The sequence below is a fragment of the Nothoprocta perdicaria genome, unplaced genomic scaffold (assembly GCF_003342845.1).
Source record: "Nothoprocta perdicaria isolate Ctin4 unplaced genomic scaffold, notPer1 scaffold_130, whole genome shotgun sequence".
Classification (NCBI taxonomy): Eukaryota; Metazoa; Chordata; class Aves; order Tinamiformes; family Tinamidae; genus Nothoprocta; species Nothoprocta perdicaria.
In genome coordinates this window covers 1,988,432-2,016,249 of record NW_020454428.1, presented here as the reverse complement: position 1 = coordinate 2,016,249, position 27,818 = coordinate 1,988,432, and the positions used below count along the sequence as shown (strand labels likewise).

The 27,818-nt window shown below is 45.0% G+C and overlaps 1 protein-coding gene across 2 annotated transcripts in view; it reads right to left on the bottom strand.

Annotated features, from left to right (window-relative positions):
- Nucleotides 1-27,818, bottom strand: part of APP (amyloid beta precursor protein) — a 147,165-nt gene that overhangs the window by 25,476 nt on the left and 93,871 nt on the right. For both annotated transcript variants that reach the window (XM_026033656.1, XM_026033657.1), the window contains 2 exons: nt 15,658-15,786; nt 13,558-13,657 (listed from right to left, as the gene is read on the bottom strand). In XM_026033656.1, coding sequence (XP_025889441.1) covers nt 13,558-13,657; nt 15,658-15,786 — 229 coding nt within the window. The remainder of the gene's footprint in view (nt 1-13,557; nt 13,658-15,657; nt 15,787-27,818) is intronic.

The following is a 27,818-nucleotide window of genomic DNA, read 5'->3' as shown; positions in this document are numbered from 1 at the left end:
AAATACTTTTTGCTGAGAACATCTACACGATAGTTTCCTGCAGTGCGCCTGGTAAATTGTAACGTGCTAGACACAGCGACTCCACAAGCTGTTTTCAGGCCCATGCCAATCTCAGGGACCAAATCGGGATGCAGCAGTTTCATATTCTCCAGTAGGAGCAGGTGTTCGAGGGAGCTGCTCTAGTGCAATGGAGTCAGGCCTTAAGTAAATTTGAATGGCTACATCTTGGCAACCATGCGAGTCCAAAAGACCAAACTGCGAAATATAAAAGTGAGGCTTCCCTAATGACTTTCCTATATATGTATGTATATATATGCATTTGCCTCTATATTCGGGCACAAATATGTGTGTATGCATGCACATATAAAATGACAGCATACCTCTAACCAATTGTTAGACTCATTTCACCTTCACAAGCTTGATGCAAAGACATGTTTTTCACTTCACTTTTCACTGAAATACACTTTCAGAAGTTCAGTGTATTTCTGCATAAGTCATTTTCACTGACACGTGCTTTAAGTAAGGACTTGTGTAGGAAACTGCAGAATACTAAGTGTTGCATTTAAGGCTCTATAAAAAGGTGACTTTTTTGGCTCAAAGGGCTTTCTATACCTGTGATGAATGCAATTTCTATAACATCAGGGAGGTAGGTTAAGTCATCTGTATGTCTTGTGGATTTCATATCCATAACTTTTTACATCAAATGATATTTCCTCCTCTAAGTGAAAAGAARAAATATGCCAAAAAAGATCTGGGGAATTCTCTCCAGCCTGTGCCCCAGTCAGAATAAACTGTACATGTGAGCTCAAATTTAATCACATTCAATCCTTCATTTAAGCAGAAAGGATTAAGATCTGCTTAATTTCAAACATATTTTATAAAATCAATTTCTAAGGCATTTTGCTGTACCAGGTATTACAAGATTATAATGCCACATTCTCCTAAGTGCCATCATTATAACATTATTGAGACGCAAAATACAGCTCCGTGGTAGCCAGTGTTGAACTAATTTACTTCTACAGAGTAAGTCAAATGTGATTTGGAGAGTGACTCTGCTGAGGGTTTTGGGGGAAGGGAGCTGCCTCYCGGGAGGCCACGCGAGCGCCTGTCGCCTGCGAACACCGGAGGCGGCCACGGAAGGGCCACGTGCTGGATCATCCCTGTGAACACCTGGAAAGGAGCCCAACTCGCAGCATGCAGGTTTGTGCTTGCAGAGTATGTGGCCAGTACCTCGTCAGAGCTGGGCCTCTCCCCGTGTCATGGGATAAATTAAGTATAAACGTATGCTTACAGATGTGTGCATATATGTATTTTACTCACATTTAAGAGTTAGTGGCTTCATTTTAGTTAAAAGCGGACAGTATTAAAAGAAGCTTGTGGGAGTCTAAAACCAGAAGCCTGTTATCTCTGAAAAAAAAGTTATTAAATACAAACGCAAGGCTCTTCCTTTCTTCAAGGCTCATTTTTCGCCCCCCTCTCTATCGTCTCCTTCTCTCCCTCCTCATTATCTGGTTAAATTAATAATATTGTATCACAAATAAAATTCACCATTCACAACTTCCAAAGCTCTGGAGTAAAAGGCTGAAATCCCACCTCCATGTTACGTCTCTCCTTTGGGGGCTGAATGGGAAGTGCAGTACTGAGAGCAGCGCCAACTGGCAACRTCAGGATCTCGAGGTTCTAGATATATTCCCTCTGCCTCAAAGCAAAGTTTAGCAAGATAGAAAGAGAAGCAGCAAAAACTCTTCARTATGGTACTGTGAGAGACTATTACACGTGCAAATGTATATAATCTTAGAGCAAAGAAAACCATTCACCTACGTCAGTTATCACTTAAGGCTGATGGAGAGAGATTATAGATTCTTAACAGAAAAGATCTGAAGTTCTGTCTCTCTCCAGTAGAGAGCCAAGTGTGGAAAAGAAGASTCAAATTAAACAGTATTTACATAACAGTAAAGCCACTTGAGCAAAAGAGAGGTAATTTAGTTGTCAGTTGCAGCTAAAAGATTTTTTTCTTTACTGCAATTTAAATACTGACATCTCTTCTTTCTCCTTCCCAATGATAAAATACCCTCTCTACTGGGTGTCCCACGTAACGAGAACACTTCTGGGGTAACTACCTTCTGCTCTGCACAACTCTAGCTGCTCTTCAGGAAACACTTGGCCTCCTCAAACCTTAAAGTTTATATTATTTAAAAGACATACTTGAAACCCAGGACAAATTGTTCACAGAGAGGTCCTTGCAAAATACTTTTTTCACACTTCAGATACTTAGGAGAAAGGTCTAGTCTGAAATACTGCCAGAAATTCTTCAGATCATTCTTCTAGGTCAGACTGAGCAATAAAATTCCCTGAAGTTCCTGTTTCAACAGGCAGGACTGTCTGAAGAGCAGGACACCCACACCTCACTGAAAAGCTCTGCAGTGCCTGCCCTGGGTGATGCCCTTCCCTGGGATACGGTCCTGCCGCTGCCTTCTGGSAAGGTGCTGCCTCTTCAGGACACGCAGCTCCTCTTCAGGATGAGGGTGGCAGCATCATCCTACACCAGCCTAAGCAGAGCAGTATTAAAATACGCTCGGGGAGAAATATGGAACTGTAGCTCGATCCTGTAATCAGGACCATACACAATACACATCAATAGTCACACAGAGCACTGTGCTAACATCCTCAAGTTTGAGTTTATCTCTATATTTAACTGCAAGCAAAAAAAAAAAAAAAAAAAAAAACCACCAAATGCTTCAAAGTAGGTGGAAGAGTCTAAATTTAAACACAAATACTCCCTCTGCCCTTGCCTGTTCTGTAAGATTAATAAGTATTCCTTATTATTCTGTCAGTCCTATGGGACAAGGTAAAAAAACGTAAAAATCTTTATCACAGCCCATTATTAATCTTAAAGCTGGAACTGTCCTACAAAAAAAAAAAAAAAAAAAAAAAAGCATTTAAAAATTTTCTGACAGCCTCTGTTGAATTTGATTCTCATTCTGTATACTGACAAAAATGACCAGAGTTACTTGCTGACCTTACAACACATGGTAAAATCCAAAACCAGATCAGAACTTTAAACTCCTCCTGTTTCCAACATCTGAAAGCAGTCAGTAACTTATCATTTTCTAAAAATATTTCTGAAGGTCAAAGTACAAATCCCACATGAATTTCTGACGTATACTGAACTCTGAGGCAGCGAGGGARCTATTTTTATTACTTAGAGGATGATTAAGGAGTAGTTAGGAAACTAAATAATCCATAACTATATATACATATAGGAGTTTTAATTTATTGCACCTGATGCCTCTCATCACCGAACTGCATTTCAGATGTGACTCACTTGTCCTAATTTAAAACAGAATTCACCAAAACTGAACTCTGAAAACTGAACACAGACAAAATACATTTKGGCTATTTAATAACTGCAGCTTTAGCACTTGACAGGCCAAAGGTATCCTGGGTTACCCGAATATTCTTGAGATATGTTCATTATGCACAGCAAAATACAGATTAAGGCATACATGTCCTGTTTTGATGGTTTCTTTGCCATTTTTCATATACTTGATTTAATAGCAGGCAGCAGAGCGGTGAAAGGACTGGAACCCCCACCTGGCTAGTGCTCCTCAAGAAAATACATTTTTCAATTAAATTGGGGATATGAGAATCCCACAGCAGGGGAAAGCTGTGCTGATGAAAAATTGTTTCATTTGTAACCCCATGTGCATGGGAAGCGACTGGTAGGAGATGATTGCAACATTTCCATCAATCCAGGTATTCTGCAAAATCACACACCCTCGGTAATTCTTTCCCTTCTTTATCCCTGCAATAAGAACATGCCCTGCAAGAACAGAGTAGAGACTCTTGACCGTGATACTCTTGCCCTCAACATGTTCATGGAGCTGAGCTGAACAGCACATTATGCCCGAGTAGAACAGAACTTACAACATTATTGGCAGCAGCGACCTGCTTCGCCCTGCGCTGCAGGATGCCCGGCCATACTCTCATGCTGGAGACTTCAAATTCCCCTGGGACAGAAGTCCAGAGGCTGGTTGTGGGAGCAGGGATGCGGTGTCCGCTCTGCCAATGGCACTGCCAAGTGTGCCCAGCTGGTGCGATGGCCTGGGACTGATGCTCAGACACGCAGCAGTTGGGTGGCACAGGAAAACTTGGGCCCAACTCCAAGAACATTCATTCGCTTCCTCTACAATCTAAAATTCCCGACTAGGAATTAAATCTTAGACTGACTTAGGCAAAATGATAGAGCTCTTTCTTTACATGAGGAAATCATGGAAGAAAATCCATTGTGCAGCAGCTGGCATGACCTGGACGCTGCCGTTGCTCTGTTTTACTCCTATGACTTTGGGTTGCTAATCATGGATAGTGATTGAAGAGAGCAGGGAGAGGGGCTTGTTAGAGGCTTCCCCATCTSCACAAACTGGTAAAGGTTGGGGCAGGAGAGCACGAGGAGGCTCCCCCAGTGATTCCTTTTTGCCTTAACTCYGGGCTTTCTGCATCATGCATCTCAAATATACCGTTCATCTGCTTTAGACACACACCTCTCTACATATATTTAGGTCTATACACAYATAGGGCACCAAAAGCTCTCCATAAGAAAAAGTAATGCCATTTCCATAAGCAGACAGTATTTCACTTGATTGAAAGCTACACATTCACAGCAAGTCGAGCTCTTCTAAGCTAAGCCTTCCTTCAGATTGCATTTGCAAGCCAGACAACATCTAGATCTTTTCAGACTTCTGTTGTCCATCCAGTAGAAGAGCAACATTTTAAATGTGACACAAGATAAGCTGGCTCATTAGCTCCTGAAGCAGCAGGAGCAATTACTGCAAAAGAGAGAGGCTGGCAGGAGCCACGCTGCAGCACAGGGCAGTAAAAGCAGAATTTGCAAATTAAGACTAGGCTAAGGCCATGTGAGAAACACTGCAATGCCACCGTGCACTTCATCTGTATCCTTGCAAAGAAATGTTCCAGCTTCTCTTCTTACTTAGGTCAAAGGCAGAATGGAGTAACAAATCATTTATRTACATATCTGTGTTCATATCTACTTGTATCTATGTAACTCATGACCTATCCTTTTTTTAGAACAGAACATATCCACGCATTGCTTTAAAATAGTATCTTTTTAACACTTGCATATGATTGTAATGCCCCTAACCACAGTCCCCAAGGAGAATTCCTCAGCCTCTGGTCTGCAAGACATCAGAAAATGGCACATGAAATGGCTGGAAAGTTACAGCCAAAATCCTAGTCAAATCCAYACTTTTCTGTGTGTACAACCAAATAAGGAGAGGAGAAAAATAGGGAAAAATACAGACCATGAAGCAGATGCAGCACAAAACTAAAGCTTTTGTCACTAAGAYTCCAGCATTTTCTCTCATTCACAAGCTTCCCGTGGGACCTGCAGCAGGGTGATCACTTTCCATTTAAGGAGAAGCATATACGAAAAAATCCTTGGGCTAGAGTGAGAGACCTGGAAAGGATGCAGGCTGCAGACTCCAATGCTGGGGCAGGACAGGGAGCCCTCCAGCTATCATCTCCTATTGAAAACTGAGCTTCTTGTTTCTCCTGCTAAAAGATGCACTATTTGGAATTGAGTATTAAAACACTCGCTGGAATAGTGGATGTCCAGAATATTAATATTTTGTTTATAATCCCCAAATCAAAAATTATCAAAGGCCAGGTTTCCATTTTTAGCCCTTGAACCACTGGCCAGATTTCCTCAGTGGAGCGAATGAATCAGAATAATGTTTTTCAAACCAAAGGAAAAATACCCTCATAAAACATTTTGTGACATCTTTTAATTCTGATTAAATTTCTGAAAAGCAGATGAAAAGATACCCGAAAGCTACCCCACATCTTTTCCTGCTTAAAAGCACTCCCCTTCCAGCTCATCCAGAGACACATGAAGTCAATCATCCCTTTCACAGTATCTACAGGAAGCTGGTTCTCTTCCTCCCCCAAATCATCCTCACAATATTTATGAGATTAAAATGGGCTTGTGCACACAAAAATCAGGATTCTTGATGAGCAGCAGGGCTCATGGCAAGATACAATAGACCATTCAGCTACAAAAGATGGGGAGGATACAGCATGCTGGTAATGAAAGAATTTGAGAACGTTAGTGTCAGTAAAGTGTATTTATATCTATTTTCATCATCTACTATTCTCTGTCTAATTTCCTAGGACAGGCAAATAATCTGGACAGAAAATAAGAGAAAAATGTTGCTTCTATTTCTAGGATTTCTTTTTCTTTTCTAATCTGCAGYGAAAGTTCCTTCGACCTGCCCTCGGAGCGGAGCCACCAGCCTGCAGAAGGGACAGGGGCTTCTCACCCGGGGAAGCTGCCGAAGGGGGCACAGGGCTCACAAGGGTGGTGTGARGCAGAGCAGATGACACCTTTTGATGCCCCTTAAAGACCAAATACGCCACCTTGCTCCCACAAACAGCTCCACTGCATCTTATGGAGGTATTTAAATCAAGAGAGAAGACAAAATGCAAAACCACCGGTACTGTAAGCACCATAATGGAAACTTTCCTGGGTAGAAGACGTTTTAACTGTTGATCAGACAGTTCACCTGGATCACATCACACCAGTAACTGGGTATATGAAAACTGTTTAAATGGTGTTTAACACTTCACACAATCACAGAATGGTTCAAGGTTGGAAGGGACCTCTAGAGATCATCTAGTTTATCCGCCCTGCTCCTGCAGGGAGACCCAGAGCACGGGGCACAGGGTGGCGTCCAGGCAGGTTTGGAAGACCTCCAGAGAAGGAGACTCCACAACCTCCCTGGGCAGCCTGTGCCAGGGCTCTGTCACCCTAACAGTGAAGAAGTTCCTCCTCACACGGAAATGGAACTGCCTGTGTTGCAGCTTGCACCCACTGCCCCTTGTCCTGTCACTGGCCACGACCGAGAGGAACTTGGTCCCTTCCTCCCTACGTTCTCCCTTCATGTACTTATACATGTTAATCACATTCCCTCTCAGCCTTCTCTTCTCCAAGCTGAACAGGCCCAACTTCACTCGGTGTCTCCTACGATAGATGCTCCAGTCCCTTAATCATCTTTGTTGCCCTCCACTGGACCCCCTCCAGAAGCTCCATATCCATCTTATACTGGGGAGCCCAGAACTGCACACAGTACTCCAGGTGCGGCCTCACCAGAGCTGAGGAGAGGGGCAGAATCACCTCCCTTGACCTGCTGGCAACACTCCTCCTGATGCAGGCCAGGATCCCATTGGCCTTCTTGGCCAYGAGGGCACACTGCTSACTCATGGTTAACTTGGTGTCCACCAGGACTCCTATGTCCTTCTCCATAGAGCTGCTTTCCAGCAGGTCCACCCCTAATCTGTCCTGGTGCCTGGGGTTATTCCTCCCCAGGTGCAGGACCCTGCACTTGTCCTTATTGAACCTCATGAGGTTCCTCTCTGYCCAACTCWCCAGCCTGTCCAGGTCCCTCYGGATGGCAGCACAGCCCTCCGGAGTGTCGGCCACTCCACCCAGCTTGGTGTCATCTGCAAACTTGCTCAGGGTGCACTCYGTGCCCTCGTCCAGGTCATTGATGAACAAAYTGAACRGCACCGGGCCCAGTACTGACCYSTGGGGRACACCACTGGCCACAGGCCTCCARCTGGACTYGGCCCCATTTATCACCACCCTCTGAGCTCTGCCATMCAGCCAGTTCTCAATCCACCTCTCTGGCCACTCACCCAACCCACACTTCTGGAGAAACATACTTAATGTAGAACTTGTTTGCTTTTACAGGAGAATTCTGCTATTCTTTAACCATGGTGACCCAGCAGTACATTTCTCCCTAGAGTTCCAACAATCTATTCAATTGAGCATCATGGGGCTTTAAGGGAGAAGATCAAAAGCAAATAACTGCATCACAGAAAACTCAGAGGTTTTTTTTTTTTTGGAAAAGGAAGGTTCCTGGCTATGCAGGAGCATGTCACATCAACTAGGTGGAAAAGCCACAGTCACAGTTAGTGTTGGAAGCCAACCTGGGCRCCTGACGGCTGCTTGGGCTGCCTGTTGCAGTCCCGTTATCCTTGACAGCAACAGAGGCAGAGCAGGACGGGAGCCCGAGGAAGCCAAGGGGATGCAGCCCAGGCACCCGCTCGTTCCCTGTCCTCCTAGCCGGGACCCGGCGTGTGCCGGGCGAGAGTCGCACACGACTGATCTGCGTCCATAAAGTCTGCTCGGAGCCCACGGAAAAATTCCTGGACAGGGCAGATAAATCCCATGAGATCCAAGCGGAAGAGCAGCTGCCACAAAAAAAATCCGGCAGTTTTACGGAGAGGAAACTTTATAGAGGCTGGAAATTTAATACCTAGGATTTGGCAAAGGTGACTCCCAAACGGAAGGCCATCTGYTCCTGAGGTACCAACCAACACCTGGGGCAATTCAGAAACTAAAATTCCAGGTGACAAACCTGACCTCCTGAGCTGCACAAAGTACTAGAAGTTAGCAGGGCTAGCCTGAATTTATCACCTACAGATTTTTTAGAACTRTAGCTGTACACTCAATTTGTGGCTTTCTCTATTTGTCATTTTGAAAAATAAAATGCTGACTATACTGTTCACTAGAACAGAGATGAACTATTTCAGAAAAGCAGCTTTACATCTCTGATTGCCCAGTCCCCAATCTGCTTCTCAGCACCGTTATGTAGTCCTGGAAGCCACCTCAAGCCAACAGCAAGGTAACCTCACAGGGCCCGTCTGGGCACAGCCCAACCAAGCTCATCCCCGTGCAAGTGCACGAGCTAGTGCAGGCAGATGCACGAGGATTTACAGCCACTGAACTGGCTCGTCGTTTGGATCCCAACCTTAACAATCACTACGATGAGGGCAACTCACGATTAATTCTTATTTTTTCTATGCCAATTCACTAAGTCCATTCCTGCACAGGTAAGGCCTACAGTGCTTACTCACCCATATTTCAACACTCCGGTTTTGCTTCAACAAAAATTATAAGGCACTAAAACAATCCCGATATATGAAATTGCAAAAAATTACTATTACTCTTAACTCTAAGTCTTGCAAGAAAGACTACAGCTCCTCCCCCAACTTTTAACAGCAGTCTCCTTGCTCAAAAAGCGATTTCAGAAACCTGCTAACTATTTTCTTGTCTAACATACTGAGTCATATGGCAAATATATGGTCCTTACTTGATATGAACTCTCTATATACACCATTCTATATCAATGCCATATGTAACACTGCAACAATATTCTAATGCACTACTGATGCATTTAATGTATGTCATGTTGTTGTTATTATTCTGATACCTCTATATGGCAACTCAACTTGAAATAAAGGTGCGGAAATCCTACGCATCCCTTCAATGATTCTGGTATCATTTTGCAGGAGGCTTCCTCACCCTTCAGCTAAATCTTAAGGCAGCAAGTATGAAACACTGTCAGGAAAAGGAGCTTCTGAGAACTTCTTTCCACTGCAAGTTCCTACTTGCAGTCTGAAAGACATTTCTAGCTACATGTTTAAAGAGCTACATTTTGAGAGAGATGATGAAAAAAAAAAAAACAGTTGCAAAACAAGTGGCACCGACCAAGGCAGGCTGAACTTGATTTTGCAAAGCCTCTGAGGTTGGGTCTTGGTTTTGCAAGGCCTAGCCAAAAACCACCATGGTTTTCACTTCGGATTGACAGCCTGTGGCAAACAGCTAATGCTCTCAGAACTTCCCCAACAGATACCACGGCATAGGTGGGAAACARCACACAGGTTGAGCTGTGGAAATGAATGCAGCAAGGCTGTGAGCTCACTGGAGGTCAAAATGAACAGCTAGAGACAGAAAATCAACAATCAGCTTTCAAAATGTTGGTAGGTCCGACCTAGCTGAGGCAACACCAGCCTGAAAACATGCACAGAGGGAGGCTGATGGCTTGAAGGGCCAAAGAGGTCTTCACACATGTTTAGTCTGTAGCTTGTGCTGTATTTGTAGCTGTCAATCCTTCTCTAAAGACATGTACAAAACCTTCTTGAGCGGTTGGGATGGGCCCGCTTGGAGTAGACGCTCCGGTTTTCCCTGTAGGACTGGCGTGGGCGGACGCAGGAATGGGCTGGTTCCCCTCAGGCTCTGTGTCCAGCTGCACACGGGGGCTGCTGCCTGGGGGCTGCTGTCCCTGCCCTCCCGCTCCTCCCTGCCGCACGGCACGAAGGCGGCATCGGCACCGCGCTGCGGGAGAACAGGAGGCGGCCGGTGGAACACGGCGACCAAGTCACGGCACTTTGAGCTTACTTGCCAAGGAACAACCAAAATCCCATCTTCTTCCTTATTACTTGCTCATAGCTGAGTGTTTCGGGGCTTGGTGGCCACGCTGCCGTAGCAAGCCCTCCTGAATTTTTCATCAGCAGCGGGCCACAAAACGTGCAGTCAGGGCACTCAGTTTGGAAACAGAGCAGCAAAGGTGAAATAAAAGATTGAGCTCCACGCCTGCTCATTTGACTGCTACGCACAGCCCCGATGTAGCTTCTAGCTCGGAAGCCGTGTTGCTCTCCGCAGTAAATTACCTTTTGCATACATGGATAAGCAGTCTAATCAAACAAGGATTTAAAGCAGGATGTGCTAAAAGGAACTGCTGATTCCCCTTAAAGTCTGCCACTGCTCCTTCTGCCGGCTCGTACATATTGAACAGCATATGGGATTTATCAGAGAGAAAAGGTGAGGAGAAGGTAAAAACCCCTSTCGCCASGTTTTTGCAGCCCTCCTCAGACTCRGGGCAGGGGCCCCTGTGCCCGGACGCGCTGCCCGGCTCCCCGGAGCACTGCGTTTCCCCCGCGCTCCCACGGAGCCTCCGGCTGGGCCCTCCCTGCCCCGGCCTTGCGGCTGCTCCGAGCGCGCAGCGGCGCCCGGGGGCCGTCCCTACCTCGCCCCACAGGGGAGGGCAGCACCTGCACTTTGTGGCTCCCACACAGGCTCGGCACCCTCRGAGCACAAGGCATGAGGCGCCCGCCTCACCTAAGCGCTGCTCCCTACTCGTCCTCAGGGCACACTGGGTCTTCCAACGTATCCACTTGCCCAAATGGGGAGAAATAGCTGCAGACAAGGACGACGACTGCTCTAAATCTTGCCCTCTATTTCCACCATCATCTAGAACCACGAAAATAAACCAACTTTTGAGAGGCTGCTTTGGCTTAGAGGCTAGATTTGCTATTTTGGATTCAGCACCTTAAAACCATAGTGGGGATCTGCTTTCTGAGGTCATCATCTTCAGAAGTATCCTGTATTTGAAATGTCAACAGGCGAATTGCTAGATTGCAACTCATCAACAACAATAAAAGATATCTTCAGACTGATASAAAAATGCTCTGTATATAGTTGCTGTGTCTCAGCAACAACTTTCTTTTCTAGCTGATATTATTCAAATTCATTGCTCAGTATGAAGTTCTCAACAGGTAACAGGGAGATCACAAGCGTGCCCCTGGTTCTCAGGCGTTTCCTATAACAGATGGATGCCTGTCTCTCAGGAACGGACCTTTGGCAGTGCACTGCTGGGAGGACAGGAGGAACGTTTTAGTTTATTTTCAGTCTAGTATCAGGGGGAAAAAAATAACAGYCCCTAACAGAGAAAGTGCAAAATCAAGAGGCAGAGTATTCCTAGCAATCRAAAATGTAGTCTGAACCGGCACCTTATTACACATCCCAGGAACCCACCACAAGGCAGGAATTCACAGGAAAGCCGATCTCATTCGTTCTGCTGCTCATGAAACTACTTATGCAATTTACTGCTCGCTTACTCAGTTTGGAAGAAAACCCCCTTTGCTTTGGCCGTGTCTTCTAAAGCAATGGTTACTCATTCCTCAAGGTGAAAACTGCTGGGGGAGAAACTAGAAACTTTACATATAATAGACAGGAAACTAAACGAGAAGACTGGCCAATTGCTAGGAGAGCAATTTTTTTTTTTTCAAATATGCTTCCTTACCTACAATTTATTATTCAGAAACAAAGTGTGCGCAAAAGAGGTAACTTATCTTCATATTTTTCRAATTTCCACTGACTCAGACTTTTTAAGTCAATGGTTCTTATAAAAGGTACTTAATGAAACATTTGTCTTTTTAATGAGAGTTGAGCTATTCCTAGGAAATGCTACAAAATGCAATTTTATTGGTATTTTACTTCTCCACAGATTCTACACCTACACTAGATTTCCTTTTTTTTTTCCCCCCCCCCCCATGGATTTAGGAGGAGTAGATTCAGAATAGATTTTAACCAGACAGATCCCCGAGTTAGGAAGATGCTGTCTCTCTTAACAGCAAGGAATGATCTCGGGGCACTTCCATTAAAACCAGTACATAAAAGCAAACAGGGTCAGTGCTAGCAATAAGGAGAATGCTGGTATCAAAAGAGAAAAGGCTTTCTTTTCAGAACCAAAAACTATTGCATCCAGTACAGTCTAGAGCCAACAGGGCCTTCCTCAATAAAAGAACATATATTTGGCTGCTTTTAACTCTGCAACGCTGCGAAGAATTTTTGGCAAACCCAAAATTACCAAAAATCAAAATAGAGGAAAAGTACTTCAGAGGCTGTGACAAATTTTTCCTTTGAGATATCTTAGCTACTCTCATCTTTTGGGAAATAAAATTCTACTTATTTCAGTCTCTTTTCTGCACTAAAAGCAGGCATTAAATTTGAGATTAAGATTTCTATAGATCACTAAGTAGTTAATAGATTTTTGCTTTCATGTCGCTTCAAGACCCTTGAAATTTCCATTCCATTTCAGTATTTAGGTTAAGAACAAACAAACAAACAAGGCACATCTCCACCAACAAACATTAACACTGCCAACAATAGGGGAAACTGAAACTTCCAGCAAAAAAACCCTGACACAGTAATGGTGTTGGGGAAATAATGCGAACAGAGCATCTCTGAGATTTAACAAGAGCGGGGCATCTTCTCTGCTACAGGAATGAGACAGTTTCAAACCAGCTTCGTTTTTAAAAAAACCCAACCTACTCTACAACTCCAGACCACTGACTGTGGCTTCTAACTGCGAGGAGCCCAAGCACAGGGTGCAGGCTGGTTACTGACTGCGCTGTCCCTCTCCCTGCCGCCCCCTTCCCCAGCTCACAGCAGTGCCYCTCTCCTCCAGCTCTTCAGCAGTCTGGACAAGTGGGCCCACAAGGGCCCTCCTCGGGCCCTAACCACATCCCTGCCCTTAACCAAATGTCCCCTCCCTTGCTCTGCAAACAAATTGTAACAGATTTGGTCGACTGAAGCTGCTTATTTGCGGAACTAATCCAGGAGCTGCCCTTTCACAGAGAATGCTTCTTGGCAACAAAGTCCTTCCAGAGACAAAGCCCATCCCATCGCTGGCCTTTCCTTTCAGCAAGGTACTGCTTTTCTTACACGTGCACAGCAGAAACCCGATTATAATTTAACAACCCTCACTGTAATTAAATTCATAATTTAAGAACATTGGCAGGTTTGGTCTCCCATTTGTCMGCTACAACAGTGTACACCAAGAGGATCTACTTCAGCTTTTGGTGGTGGCTTTTCACATAGACCCATTTCTTTCCCGGCATTAATCGTTTGCATACCAACTTCATCCTGGATCTCCTCCRCCACTGCAGGCACGTTATAGAGGAAGGACAGGGACTGGTTCATGCGTTCATATATCACACGTAGATGTGTCATAACCTATGGAAAAAACAAAAGTTATAAGGAGGRGGATACTGTTGTTACTCAGCATTACTGAGAATTTTATGCACTATACAAAACAAAGCTGTTTCCATTTGTGCTAGGGATAACGTCTGGGTAGGTTCTCCGTACTGAAACTGTGAAATCCATCACAAAACACAGCTCTCCCCTGGCTGCCACACTGCGTCCYGGGCCACAGATGCTCCTCCACGGGAACAGCCTCAGCTTGCATGGGAACGATGAAATGATTCCATGCAGGGGACTCAAATTTGCTGTGAATAAGTGAGAGCCTGAACGCGGGCAGCTCTCGTGGCAGAGCTCCACAGCCCCCTACCCCTCAGTAGCAGCACCTTTGCCCACACCCTTAGGCTTCTGCATTGTACCTGAACCCAGGCACGTCTAATGATTGCTGGGTTTTCTCTTCTCTTTCGTGCTGCAGGGCAGGCAGGACCAGCTGCTCTCTGCAGGCAGCTCCAGTTCTCCAGCTGAAAGCTGCATCCCCAGGTGTGTGGCTGTGCCGTGCGGGCTGCGACTGCAGCGCTGCTGCTGCAGCCGGCGGGACGCTCGCTCCCGAGGGGACCCCCAGGAAGCACTGCCCTCCCTTGGGAAGCAAAGGGGGGACAGCTTGGATGGCCTGTGCTGAGTGGGCAGCGAGGCCCATGCAGGAATGGGGCTTGCAAACAGGCAGCTCACTGAAGGGCTGATGTGGTCTCTTCAAACCGAAATAGGGTACTTAGGCCTYCGACTAAAATATTTTGTTTGCTATTTTCCACTGAAACCAAAATTCCCCAAATCTTATATCTACCAATCCTTTGGACAACTAAGAAAAGATATTACAGAAATATTCCTTCCTTAGCTCTCGCTATGTTCTTACTACAATATTACCATCATACAACAAATAGGGTCCTATAAAGGCAGACTTTATTTCTTGCATCTAAAAATCCGATTCCAATTTCCCTTTATATGTGCTGCCAATATACTTGCAGTTTGCAAATTTTCAGGTTTTATTTATTTATTTATAATAATCCAATGTTTTAGGAACTAAATAGCTTTACTGGATGCAAAAGGACATGCCTGAATGTTTGTGACACGCAAAAGCTGCCTAAGATTAATGCAGAAGACATTCAGAACTGCTCATTTTGAGCTGAAGCAATTTTATGATAGCACAATCTCAATGTACAAGTCTCGCTGGAAGAGATGCTTGAGAAGTCAAATACACAAATTGTGCCACTTATGGAGATACATGGTTTTGATTTGTCTTTTGGTGATGCCARTCAGTTCAAAAACTGTCTGGAACAGAGCTCCCAGTTGCATCCTGCAGAGGGAACAGCAGCAGATTCTGCACCTTACAGCAAACATTTTAGCAGCTCACCCAATTTAACTGCCTTTTTTTTTTCTTTTCTTCCTTCCTCACTCTCCACATTTTATGATGGAAAACACAAGAACTGTACCAAAACACACACGTTAAGATCTGCAGTAATATTCTGCAGCTAAAATCACTCCGTTTTTAAAACACATTAAGCTCTAGTGCTTGGTAGGAAGCACACTTACAGATACTACATTGCCTCTGTACAAACACAGAAATGTTAGACTYGGTCAGTCAGATGTCCACACCACTCCTGGTTCCGCCACTTCAGCAGAGGGAAGCAACATGGTGCACAGGAACTGCATCTATCAAAGATGCTCTCTCYGAAGTACCATTTACCAAAGCAGCAATAGAGAGTCTGGGCATTCCAGCTCTAGAGAGCACCTCAGGGAGCGACTACAACCGACTCACCACCTGGATAAACAGCTCTTCTCTAAAGATCCATCAGCACGTGCTCTATTTCTACACCTCTTTGCTTCAATCTGCTGCTGGAAGCAGATTATTTCTCATTGCATGTAAAAGTGTTCAGGGAAGGGTCAATTTTTGCCCCTTTTTATTTTTTTCTACACATCAGTTGTCAGTGACGCAATGGCTACGAGCAAACACGATGCCGTTCGGCCCAGGAGGGGGCTACCTGAGATCGGATCTGGGCAGCTTTCTTGGGGTCCACCATGCGGACGTGCTCAAAGTGTTTCAGCGTGTGCTGCCTGTCCTTCTGCTCGGCACGCACGTACTTCTTCAGCATGTTGAACACGTGACGAGGCTATGGAGAAGAAACAGGAAAAAGAAATCAGTTCAGCTTAGAGCAACACAGGTTTTATGCTTCCTCACACCAGAGGTGTCTYCCAAAACAAGAGCAGAACCTGGAGCAGGGATCTTCCAAAGGCAGGCCTGACTCCTCTGAGAAACACTCCATGACTCAGCCCCTTCAGCAGGGACAACCAGGTTAACACAGGAAAGCCTTCAAATACCTGCTCCGACCAGCAGGGAAGTTTGGTCGTTGCTTTTCCTTCTCTATCYGCTGTGATGTCAGCCCAACGTGGCAGGAATTGCTGCCTTATACGCTAATGCCTCTCCCACCCTTCCTCTGGATGACGTTTCTGCTCTCCCCACCAAATCACTTCACCACTTCACAAACCAGTGCACAGAAGCCCACCTGAAAGCACTTTGCTATCCCAGCCAATGACCAGTCAAGAGACTTGACTGTAGAAATTAAAAAAAAAAAAAAAAAAAAAATCAAGACTATTCTTTCCTGCTGCATCTTCACAGAGAAATGAGAAGGGAACAGACAGACAGCAGCTGAGGTGAGGTGTGGAAGGCAAACATCTGGAATATACAACTGAGTAAAAAACTGTAAGAGAAAGAAAAAAGGGACTACTTGGTTCTTCTGGCTGTTAAATTTTTAAGAACTGTATCCTGTGTTTATATGGCAAGTAACCTTAGTTACTAAAAAACACAAATAAATGCCTTAATAAAAGCTAGTGTGTGTGCTGATAAAGTAAGAAAGCAACTACTTTATGTAAAAATACTCTTGATTATGAATATGGAAGGAACAGAAGAAAGTCTGTAGCTGAAGGGAACATGAAAAAATAGCTGCAGTCTGATGGTACCTGGGAGCAGCAAGCACACACTTACACTAAGAAGCCCAAGAAGAAATGTTTATTTTACACTCTCTTTTTTTATACTCTGCACAATGACACAGCGCCAAACCAGAGAAGTTCTCCTGTACTCATGCAAGACATTCAGTTTTAACTCAGTGTTTATGACTATTCTGGGAAAAAAAAAGTTGAAGACAAAACCTGGGTTCTGCTGTTTCCACTCCTACCTGCTGCTACTGAATGGTGAGAAAGATGCCCTTGACAGGGGGTGGGAGAAACAAAACAGTGACAATGGCCCTGAGGACTGGTGGTGATGGAGAGGAGCGGATGGGTGCGTGACAAAGGAAGGGCAAGAGGCTCAACACACAGCACCCTGCAGAAGAAAGAACTGCTGGAGAAGCTGAAGCTTTAAGAAGACTTAAGAGTTACAGAGAAATACAGAGTCCAAACTAATCTAACATTTACACAAGAGATGAATACTAAGCTGCAGAGCTCCAAGATTTAAGGATCTCTTCAGCTTCAGCTAGTCAACAGATTTAAAAATGCCCGAAGAAAGTAAAACAAAGGTTATTTGAAGAAGATCTGTAGGACTGAAATAAAGAAATGTGAAGCCATTTCCTGACAAAGGATTACATTTAGTGACTCCATGACTTAAATTCATTTACATGAAGAAAAACAAAGCCTAAAACCAAGTGCCTCGGGATGAAGTTGCAGCAACTGGACAAATATTGGAAAGCAGGTAGCTTTTGTAACATGGCAGTAATGACAAAAACTGAAAAGCCAACTGTGAAGCATTGAAGGGACCAAGGCTGCAAGACCAGGCCTACAACACACACAGAAATGCAGACTATGTTGCTTCCTCTGTGAAGCTTCATTTTTCTTTGCCTCGAGAAATATCTGGACAACAGGTTAGGGCAGAGAGAAAAGCATTTTCTTGAGGAATCTCCATTTTCATGCCACATCTAATGCAAGAAGGGCACGTTTTTCATTCCAGCCCGTTTACGTCCATCGCAACAGGCCAGTGGAACATTTACATTAAGAGCTGCGAGCAGAYGTTGCTGGGATAGCAACCCTGAAGGCGCCCGTCCAAGGCTGCCGAGCAGCAGCACCGGGCGAGCCAGCAGCCCGCTCGCAGCGCGTCTTCTGACGCTCGGCCAAGTCTCCAGCTCTCATGAGCAAGAAGAAATGGCTATGGCGGGCTCGAGCCTACCTGGCCACGAGGGCTTCCTGCCATGGTGGTTGGAAAGCAAAGTGAAAGAGGACGGTGCAGAAAGAGCAGTAGATATAAGGCGCTTTCTTATAGGGGCAATGACCTTGTTTCTTCCTGAGCAGAGAAGCACATGAGCATCTCCCTGTATGYGGGTATCCCAGGCTAGCAGGGCCTCAGGAAGCCCTGGGCCACCCCACAGATGTGCAGGCCCCAGCAGCAGGCGCTGTGGGCGGCGGGAGCTGCTCAGGCCCACAGAGGCACCATGGAGAGCAGCAGTCTCAGGAGCAGCAGCTGCATGGGGGCTGCCCAGCGGCGTAAGGGCGATCGGGCCTCCCTGAAGTGGGAGCTGACACAGATCTGCCATCCTACGGTATGTTCTCCCTGCCAAATATCCCCATTTCCCGGCCTTTAGCAAACATGCCCTGCCTCATCCCTTAACGGTTTACAGTGGGGCATTTCCATGCCAATTCAAAACTACCCCTGCCCTCCCCATACAGCAGGATGCCTTGAACCTGCAACACAAACTAAACTGGCTCTGCTCTCCTGGTCTTGAGTAACCACTGAGAGCCACAGACACACGGGATCAGGTCAGATCTCCCACCCGCTGCTGACTTGAAATGTTTCGGCCTCCGTTTCAGAACCTTTGCTGCTGCCTAAATGGCCGGGGCTGCTGCTGGGCTGGGACAGCTCTGCCAGCTTCACGCGGCAAGCGGTGCCTGGGACCGTAACTGAGGCCCAAGTCTGATAGCTGAAGGCAGCTTCAACAGGGAAGGGGAAAAAAAAATGGTGCTTTCTCTTCAGTGTCTAGAGTTCTGGGCCCACTGCAGGCACTTTTAGCAAACCTTGCAGCGCTGACTTTACTCCTGGCTACCTTTTTGAGCAACCCCGCTGGGAGCAGCCTCCCATCCAGTGCAACAGGCAGCGCCAGGGACTGCTGCGACGGTGCCGCAGAGGSGCCACGAGGCAGCGCGCGGGCGGGCGCCGCGACGGGGAGGGCTCCGAAGGAAACTCCGTCAGACCTTCCTCCTGGGGGCTCTCACTCCAGCCTTAAGAAGGATGGAAGGGATCTTCCCACTAAATTATACCTGAAAACGCTGCTAGGACAAGCTCATTTAAGTCCTCAAAGCCTCAACTCTGACCCTGCTTAGGGCAGAAGAAGAAACTGAAGACTAGCCCAGGGTCAGCTTTGCACCTCTCACACGTGATAAAATATTTTACAAATACTGAAGTTTATTAAAACATTTTTTGTTTCTATTTTTGAAATTCTCTTCCACATTTTTTCCCCCCAAAGAAATCTCAGCGCATTCACATCTGTAGCTACCTAATAAAAGCCATCTGGGAAATGACTCACAAAATAACTAACCTGTATCAGCCACCAGGGGCTACCTAATCCTCACGAAATAATTCTGTTATTTTCAGTTCTCTGTGCTTGTTTTGCTGGTTTGTTTCTATTGGTCTCCCGAGAAAGGTGACAAAGACACTTCAAAACCATGACTTCCACATAATTTCAGTTATTCCTGCCAAAGCTGCTGGCAACTAATTTATCCAGTAACAGGAATGACAAATAACTTCCTAACCCATAGGATCCAACAACAAACTCTGAATACATATTATTTCACAAGGAATACTGTTTAGTTAGGAATAATTGATTCCTGGGCACTAGAAGAGCCTGTTAATTTAAAACTCTGTTTATTCTGAAGGATGTTGCCAGAAAATTATTTTACACAGAGTTCTGCTAAATGTGTTGCGACTTGCACATGTTCAATTAATTCTGTACACAGGAGACAGACTCACAGGCTTCCTATCACCAGGAAAAACCTGTCCTTCTGCCTAGCACAGTTGGGAACATGCCTCTGCTCTTACTTGGAAGCCGATTCTTTTGGGGAAAATACAAATGCACCGGAGCGGAGTTAAGGCTATGGAAACGTCCTGCTCCGTCCTGGCTTCACCAGGCAACGCTGACCGTTTTCTTCCAGCTTTGTGGCGGAGCAAGACAAGGCCAAACAAGCAGAAACTGCTGATGAAACTGGGGGAGCTGGTGCTGCCCGGTCACTGAGCACCTCTGCGGGCCCCACGGTGACTGCGTTGGAGGWGCTGGCGTCCTGCAAGGCCGAAGCAGCTACCGACGCTGCAGCTCACGGCCAAGCTCAGCTCAGCACAGCTGGGCTCAAACGCTCCACAGGTGCTGGACGTAACCACCGCGAGGACACGGGCTCCGTCTCCACTCCCGCTTTCAGAAGGCAAGGATTCCATTAAAATTGATCAAAGGCTTTGGAATTCTTCTGGAGGAAAGAACTTCCTTCATGCAAGGCAGCTGGAGGCAACGCTCATCACTGTGGCAGCAGTGCCACCTTAGGAAATACTGTAAGAAAGACGCTTTGCACACTGCTGCCTGGCAGAAGTGAGCTACATAATATYCTACACGGAGAATATTCAGGGATTCCATTTTCTACTGATATATGTCATTTTAGTGAGGATTTAGCTTGATTTTGTTATAGCTAATGGAGAATATTTCTTGCCATTTTTTCATAAAACAGCTCCGATAATTTACTGCCATTACTGCTCCTTCTCTGCTCTCTCATGCTCGGTTCTGACTCTGTTACTAACAATATTCCCCTGAAATGGAGACAAGATGGGTTCTTCCCCAGCTACAGAAATTGGGAGATGAAAACAGCAGCTTCTCTATCTATTGTGAGAGACTGTAATCCACTGGCCTCTCCGTAGCTCCATAAAGGAACCACAAATCAGATCTAAAATATCTGAACAACAATTCCTAAGTGGTAAAAACATGCAGATAAATGCCATGGCCTCTATGCAACCCTAGCCCCCGATTTCTGTTTTTAAGGGAGTGGTGAGATAGCACAATTTCACTGAGCTAGGAAAATGGAAATATCAAATATAGTTGGAATTGCTACAGACATAACTTACATTCTCTCTCCATGGAAATACAAAGCATTTATTAGAGAAAAACAACAAGAAAATCATATTAAAGTACTTCTGTGTATTTAAAGTACAATGTCTAGCTCTGTGCCATGGAAGTGCCACGGGGAATTCTGAGCTGGCTTGTTATTTTGATCAAAATTGTTGCTGTAAATCAAAAATGAAAGTTCCACAATGCTGTATTTTGCTAGGTGGTCTTGCCTGTAGAACAAAATCCATCGCCGGTCTGCTCTGATTACTACCCTTGGAATGTGCTTCTCACTAGTTCATTAGGGTAACTACCTTGATACTAACTTAATGGTCATGCTTGACACAGAAGCAGCAGCTCCCTGTAGAGACATTCAAGAAAGGCAAAACCTCTAGACCGAAGTGCTAGACACAGCTACAGCCCTTCCATCCTGCTGCCCTTCATGTGGAGTTCAGGATGCTTTTCATCTGCTCCGCTAATTTGTAGGCAAACACATCACCCCACACATTGCTACTGAATGGCTACAACGGCGCTCAAAACTTCCCCGCATCTGTCAGCCCAAGCACTGCTCTTGAGGTAGAATAAAAACATGAAAAAATGAAAATAATGTTGGATTCAATCTCATTATTTTCCTTTCAGGATGTGAATTTACTCAACTTYGACAAATTAAAAGCAATTACGTCTCTGCTCGCCTTTTCAAGAACTTGCATTTTAGATATAATGAAGCTGTCAAAGTTTTGCAGAACTTATCAGCCACCTGCATTTGCCTTTCTTCTCTTAAGCTTGTTTCTACAAAAGCCTCCTGGCAAGGCCCGGAGGATGACTGTACCGCACAGYCAAGCCCACAATCCAGGGAAAGATTAAAAGTCTGGTTTTATTCACACAAAAACTTAGCAACTGTAGGACAACTAAGCTAGACAACCACATTTCTCAAAGTCTGACTTGCTTGAGCRGCAGAGATGCAACCCATGTCTCCTTTTCCACAAATCCTATGTAACTGAGTTTAGGGGAGAAACTGCACAGCCTTATAAGGCCAGACTAACAGACCCCAAAGGCAGTTGGACTCCTCTTTCCTAYCTTACAGAAGGATTTTTTTTTAATCACTGGAATAGCAGCAACACCTGGATGTGCCTCCAGGCGCGTATTCTCACYGCAACCTTGCTGGACTCAGGGAGAGCTTTTCAGAAAAGCTCCCACCAGCAGCCCTGAGGAAGTGCCCTTGTGCATGCCCTCTTCCAAGCCCTCGGAGCCCAAAACATGGCCTGGTTCAGMCCATGCTTCTTCTCTCCACATGGTTCTGGGCACAAAGCACAAATAGTACCAGAAATGGGTTTGAGGGCAACAGAAAAAAAACACGGTAAATAAATCCAAGTGGGATAACATACACACTAGACTTCATTTTAAATATCCTTCTCTGTTTGGCAACAATTTACATGCTGGCCCAACAAATCCTAATCAGAAAGAGACCTTTTAAACTGACTTGAATCATTCAATGCTTGTGTCACACTATGCACAAGATAAGGAGGTTACTTAATTGCCTCTCCAAGTTTCCTATGTGCTTCCTTGTTCTGAAACTCTTACGAGTTATGAAACCACCATGAACTGGATTTCTTCTCTGCTCCTCTTTTCTCCCTCACTGCCTTCCCACAGAGGACGTGCTTCTGTCAGCACAAAAAATTAAACAGCAAGACACAAATCCAATAAAATGGGAMATGCATGTGAAACAGAACATTTAAGCAAATTATAGAACYAATCTGTTCAGAGGATGGTAGCCTTGAATTCTTCTACCTAACTAGCAGAATTGGGAAAAATCAACTGTTTTAATAACTAGGGGCACATCCATTCCAGCTGCCACCGATTCTCCTCTCCTGCAGTAAAGTCATCGAGCAGAGGGAAACACAGAACTGTGACACTGGCCACTGGGCAGCCGCCCTCCGTTTCCAAAGACATCGAGGTGAAGCACAGCTAAGCTGCACCAGGAATTCGCGAGAAGGATCAAGGTTGAGATTTGGGGCAGCCTGCACAACAGAGAACAGGACCAAGAGCCCCAGTGTTGGGGTTTGGTCAGAGGTACTTGCCAGCAGTCCCTGAAGCTGTGCAGTTTCACCCCGCTCTGCTGCCTGCCTTCCTGGCTGCCCAGCCTGCCCTGCAGATTTCCTGCGACACTGCRCAGTGATCTGCAGCACTGCTTCAAAGACTAGGCAAATCCATGGAAGTCCTTGGTCCAGTACAGAAGTTAAGCATGAGGGAGCCGCGGGTCTACAGCAGTTTTAAGTAAAATGGCACTGAAAACAGCTATTTTGACCATAGGGCAGTGAAAGTTCAGCATGAAGCAAGCGTGCTCAGGCATAGCCCTGGGAACAACAGAAACATCCTRTTTGCCCAGCTGACAGGAAAACAGAGAGGATTTGTCCTCTCTTCCCCCCATTCTCCCATTCCCTCCTACTGAAGCTTCATCACTGGCTATGCCACTGATCTTGAGCTCAGGCTTTGCAGATTTTCCAGGCATTCACAGAGATGTCATGACTACTAGCACAGGCCAGCGGGTTCTGCAGCCTTGCTAGCCCGGACTAGCTGGGCTCCTAGATGGGGGGAGCACATGGCACTTCTCTCCAGGCTCCCAYTCCCTGCAGCTCAGGGACTTCACTTGTCAGAGGAAGCTCTCGTCAGTAAAGCTGCTCACATTCACCCCCTTAACACATATTACATTTCCAGGCTCTGAAATCGTGGAGCAGCTCCATGGCCCAACTATGCACCTTGTGAACAACTGCACCGTTTATTTGCTTTGAATCAAATACCATGCAGCTTTACTTCAGGCTCCTCAACCTCTTGAGAGCAACCAATCTCTTCATTTGCTCTAGCCCCAGCACCCCTTCCAACCTGCAAACAGTCTTCTCCCGGGCAGGCAATGGTGCCAGGATCCCAGCTCAGGTTCCTCCACAAGGCAGGACTGCTCCGTCCTGCATGGTGCAGAGCGCAGGCAGCACTCAATATTTACTCTACGTTACTCAATATGCTCAATTACTCAAGCGCTCAGTTACTCTGTATGCATCACATACACATGAACTCCTGTTTTCTGCACGGCTTCACTGACGAAGAACTCCACACCATGTGCATAACAGCCAGACACCAGGAGAGACTCACTGCATTCCTATGATAACTGATCTGCAGGCCAAGGATTTCCTGATACAGAATCACAGAATCATCATGGTTGGAAAAGACCTTCAAGGTCACTGAGTCCAACCGCAAGCCCCTCACCATCCTGCCTGCTAAACCACATGCCTAAGCTCCTCATCCACACGTTCCCTGAACACTGCCAGGGATGGTGACTCCACCTCTTCCCCGGGCAGCCTGTTCCAAGGCTTCACCACTCTTTCCATGTAGAAATTCTTCCTGACATCCAGCCTGAACCTCGTCTGGCGCAACTTGAGGCCATTACCCATAACTATCCATAGTTAGAATAACTATGTTATTCATGTTATTCTATAGAATAACTATATAACATAGTTAGAATAACTATAATAGAATAACTATCCATAGTTATTCTGGAGAAGAGACCAACCCCCACCTCACTACAACCTCCTTTCAGGTAGTTGCAGAGAGCTATATCCAAAGGCCAAATTAAACCCTGATGGCTCCAAGTGGTCTGCTAGAAGTCCCCGAAATCCTGAGAAAATGTTCAAATTCAAGTACAGGGATATATCTGGGCAACAGAGGTAAGCAATTAAGCAGCATATGGAAAACAGATATATATGCCAGGCCTACAGGAAGCACATTTTCCATGAAGGGGACTGAGGCGGCAGCTCCACCACACRGCAGCCTTGGCAGCAGTCCCGGCTTGCAGATCCCCCAGTCCGTTCTTCCTGCCTCACGCCTGAGGACAGGGCTTAGTGGGACCCGGCTGCCACGCTCTTATTTTTACTGTTACAAAGATCAGCCCCCTAATCTTATCCACATGTGGTCCCACAAATGCTGTATTATGAAAGGAAGCAGCAACAGAAGTGGCAACAAACGACTAAGGGCAAAAAATTCTTACTCTGGTGCTGCTACTGCTGAGGTTTCCGTATCAAAAACGCACTGAAGCACTAAAAAAGGCCTTGGCCCAGGGACCATCTCTCTGAAAAACCATCTCTCTGAAAAACAGACACAACAAGCAGCTGCCTTCAGACCTCTGAAATCAGAGCCCATTTCGTATCAGCAAAGAACCTCCTCAATAGATGATTTTTCTCCTAGAAAGCTTTTGCTTACAGTAACAATTCATCCAACTACATTGTATAGCCTATTTTATACAAAGAAGCTGACAAATCTTTATACATAGCTTTCTTTACACAAGGAAGTCTCTTACTTAATGATAGAAAAGTGACTCGAACCTGAAAAAAAAGTATTACTTTCTTCTTGTAAAGCAGGAGCTTCAAAGACCTTTGTCTTTTAAGTTTGTTTCCTTACTTAACAAATTATAACTTGTGCTTCCATGAAAGAAATGTCATCATACTGACAATATAGTGTCTTAAAAGCTGGGCTTTACTAAAAGCTCAAGTCTTATTTAAGAAGACAGGYATTTCAGTTTAAAAAAGAAACTATCTATTCAATTTAAATCCWAATTCTTTCCTTCTAATTTCATTCTGAGAGTTTCCAGCACTTTAAATATCCTGGATCTGCTTCTGTAGTAAGCACGCTAAAACCAAAACATATAATCTGAAGCAGGCAGAAGGAGATGGCTCTTCAAAAACAYTGTTGGATAGCACCAGAAAAAGAGTCCTTCTGTTTTAAAAAGATTATTTAGATTATTTAATAAGTGACCAGAATATTTCCAATTTCTTCTCACAATGACAGGACCATCACATTAAATGCTCCTTCAGTGACTTCAGGAAAGGAAAGATCCAGACTAACAGAGCTGGGGTTTCCATCAGCCCCCTCTCCTCTTTGGCTGGAGAGGCAGGCGTGAACGTGGTGGGTGCCCCAACCTCTGCCTCCATCTCTGCCACCACAGGACCRACCTCACTCATGACAAGGCTCAGGCATCGTCAGTCACTCCCCAGGTGTCAGCCTCCATCCACAGAAATACCAACATGCAGCAGCAACAGAAAAGCTGAGGCGAAGACAGCACCACTAATACATTTATCCAGCCTCGTAAATGAACTATTTAAAGGTTAAGAGCTTCTGTCCAGCCTCTGTAGTTTAAAATCAAGCGTGATGATGAACCTGCTGGTAACACCAAGGCATAACTGGCATTACCTAAATGTTTGCTGCTTGCTTCTTTCAGAGACAGGATACAGGATATATCTCAGTTTTTTAACAGTATCTTCAAAACCTGCTCCTGCTGGACTCATGCATTCATTGCCACAGCCCTTCAGGCTCCCCCACTGAAAAAGTAAATCTCTTATTATTTTAAATGTCATAGAAGCTGACTACAAACAACCCAAGCAAAATTCTTTTTTTTTTTTTCTAGTACTAAAGTTTGCTTTAATTTTTGCTTAGTGTTCTGCAGCTAAATTCATTACCTTTCTCTCCTTTTCTTGAAGGTGTGTGTGTGGAGATGCTCTCTGTATTTGCTGGACATGGAAGTTCCCTAATGCTCCAAGTAGAGTCTCACAGCTTTGTAGCTCTAGGGACCAAGCTCATGTTGAGATCAGCTCCCATCTGCCCTTTGCAAATATTGTCCCAATAAGTGCAGAATAAAGTTGTCAGCCAGATGCACACAAACTGAAACCAAATGGTTTGAGGGATACTTGTCAGGCATGGTTGCTTTTGCATGAGAACGACCTTCACAGCAATAAATGATTGCCTTAAAATGAACAGAAAATGGTTATCTTAGGTGCCTAACTGAGAACTATCCTGTAAAAGGGCCAGCAGAACCTGCAGCCTTTCTGTGCATTAACCACCTCTCACTTCCAGCCATGAGTTGCAGACTCTGATCCTAAACGTAGCTGCATAAATCCACGTATAGTAAAGCTGCTATATAATTTGCTAATGTGTCTGCTGCTAATGAGATCCTTGAGTCCAAGCCCTTCACTACCCTTGTAACAGCCAGAGGTCACAAAACACAACACGACACTCGCAGCACGGCTCCAAACAACATCCTCYACCCATTTATAACACACACAGGCACTTCATTTTCCTCAAATCACTACGTTGCAAAATACAGATCAACTCTTCATACATTTAAAGTTTCATGTAGGTAACTCCAGGCTGTTCTTTCAATCAGCAAGCAGCAAAACCAAAGCTTTTGCACCACATGAGGCAGCAAATGTCTGTATTATATATATAAGCTTTTCGCAATGCTTCTTCCTTGCAACTGTTAAGCATGTTCTAGTAGCAGAGCTGCTCAAAAGAYGCTCTTTTGAAGCATCAAAAGATGCTTAAACTATTGTCTCATAATCAAGTAAAAGATAACTAACACCTTACCCTGCCACCCATCCTGGATTCTGGTTCATCAAACCCTAATGGTAAGATTATAGAGCTGTGATACTCATTTACATTTCAAGCCTGCCAAAGAACCAATCTTCAGATCAATTTACTGCATGCACAAAAATGATCATCACTCTTCCATGGTGCTGAATATATGGYTTTGTGTACAGAAGAAAATTCACTATAAAAAAAATCACATAATTTTACCGGATTAGTTATATTCAGGTAATTCCCTGAGGTCAAATTCAGAATCTGATGGAAACAACTTACATATTGCTGACCGAAAAGCCTTTCACTGACCTAACATCTACAAAGAATCCAAGATAGTAGAAAAAATATAAAATATTTGACTATTTTCCCCACAGTATTCACATAGGTTTTTTTTTTTTTTCTCCTTTCTTTCTGGAGGTCACAGATCAACTATTTTGGAATTAAATCAAACATCCTATATATAGATTCATTAAAAATACCATTCAAATCCAGACACTGAATTTGGTGTTTACATCCCTCCTAGACACCATCCAAAGCTTCCAAYTGCTAGTGTGCTGACCTCATCTGTCCACCAATGCTCACAAGAACCTTCATTCCAGCAGTTCAGCAAACAAACTGGACAAACAGCCACGTCCACACTGAAGCTCCCTCTTGGAATAGTGAGGTACCCGCTGTGCATC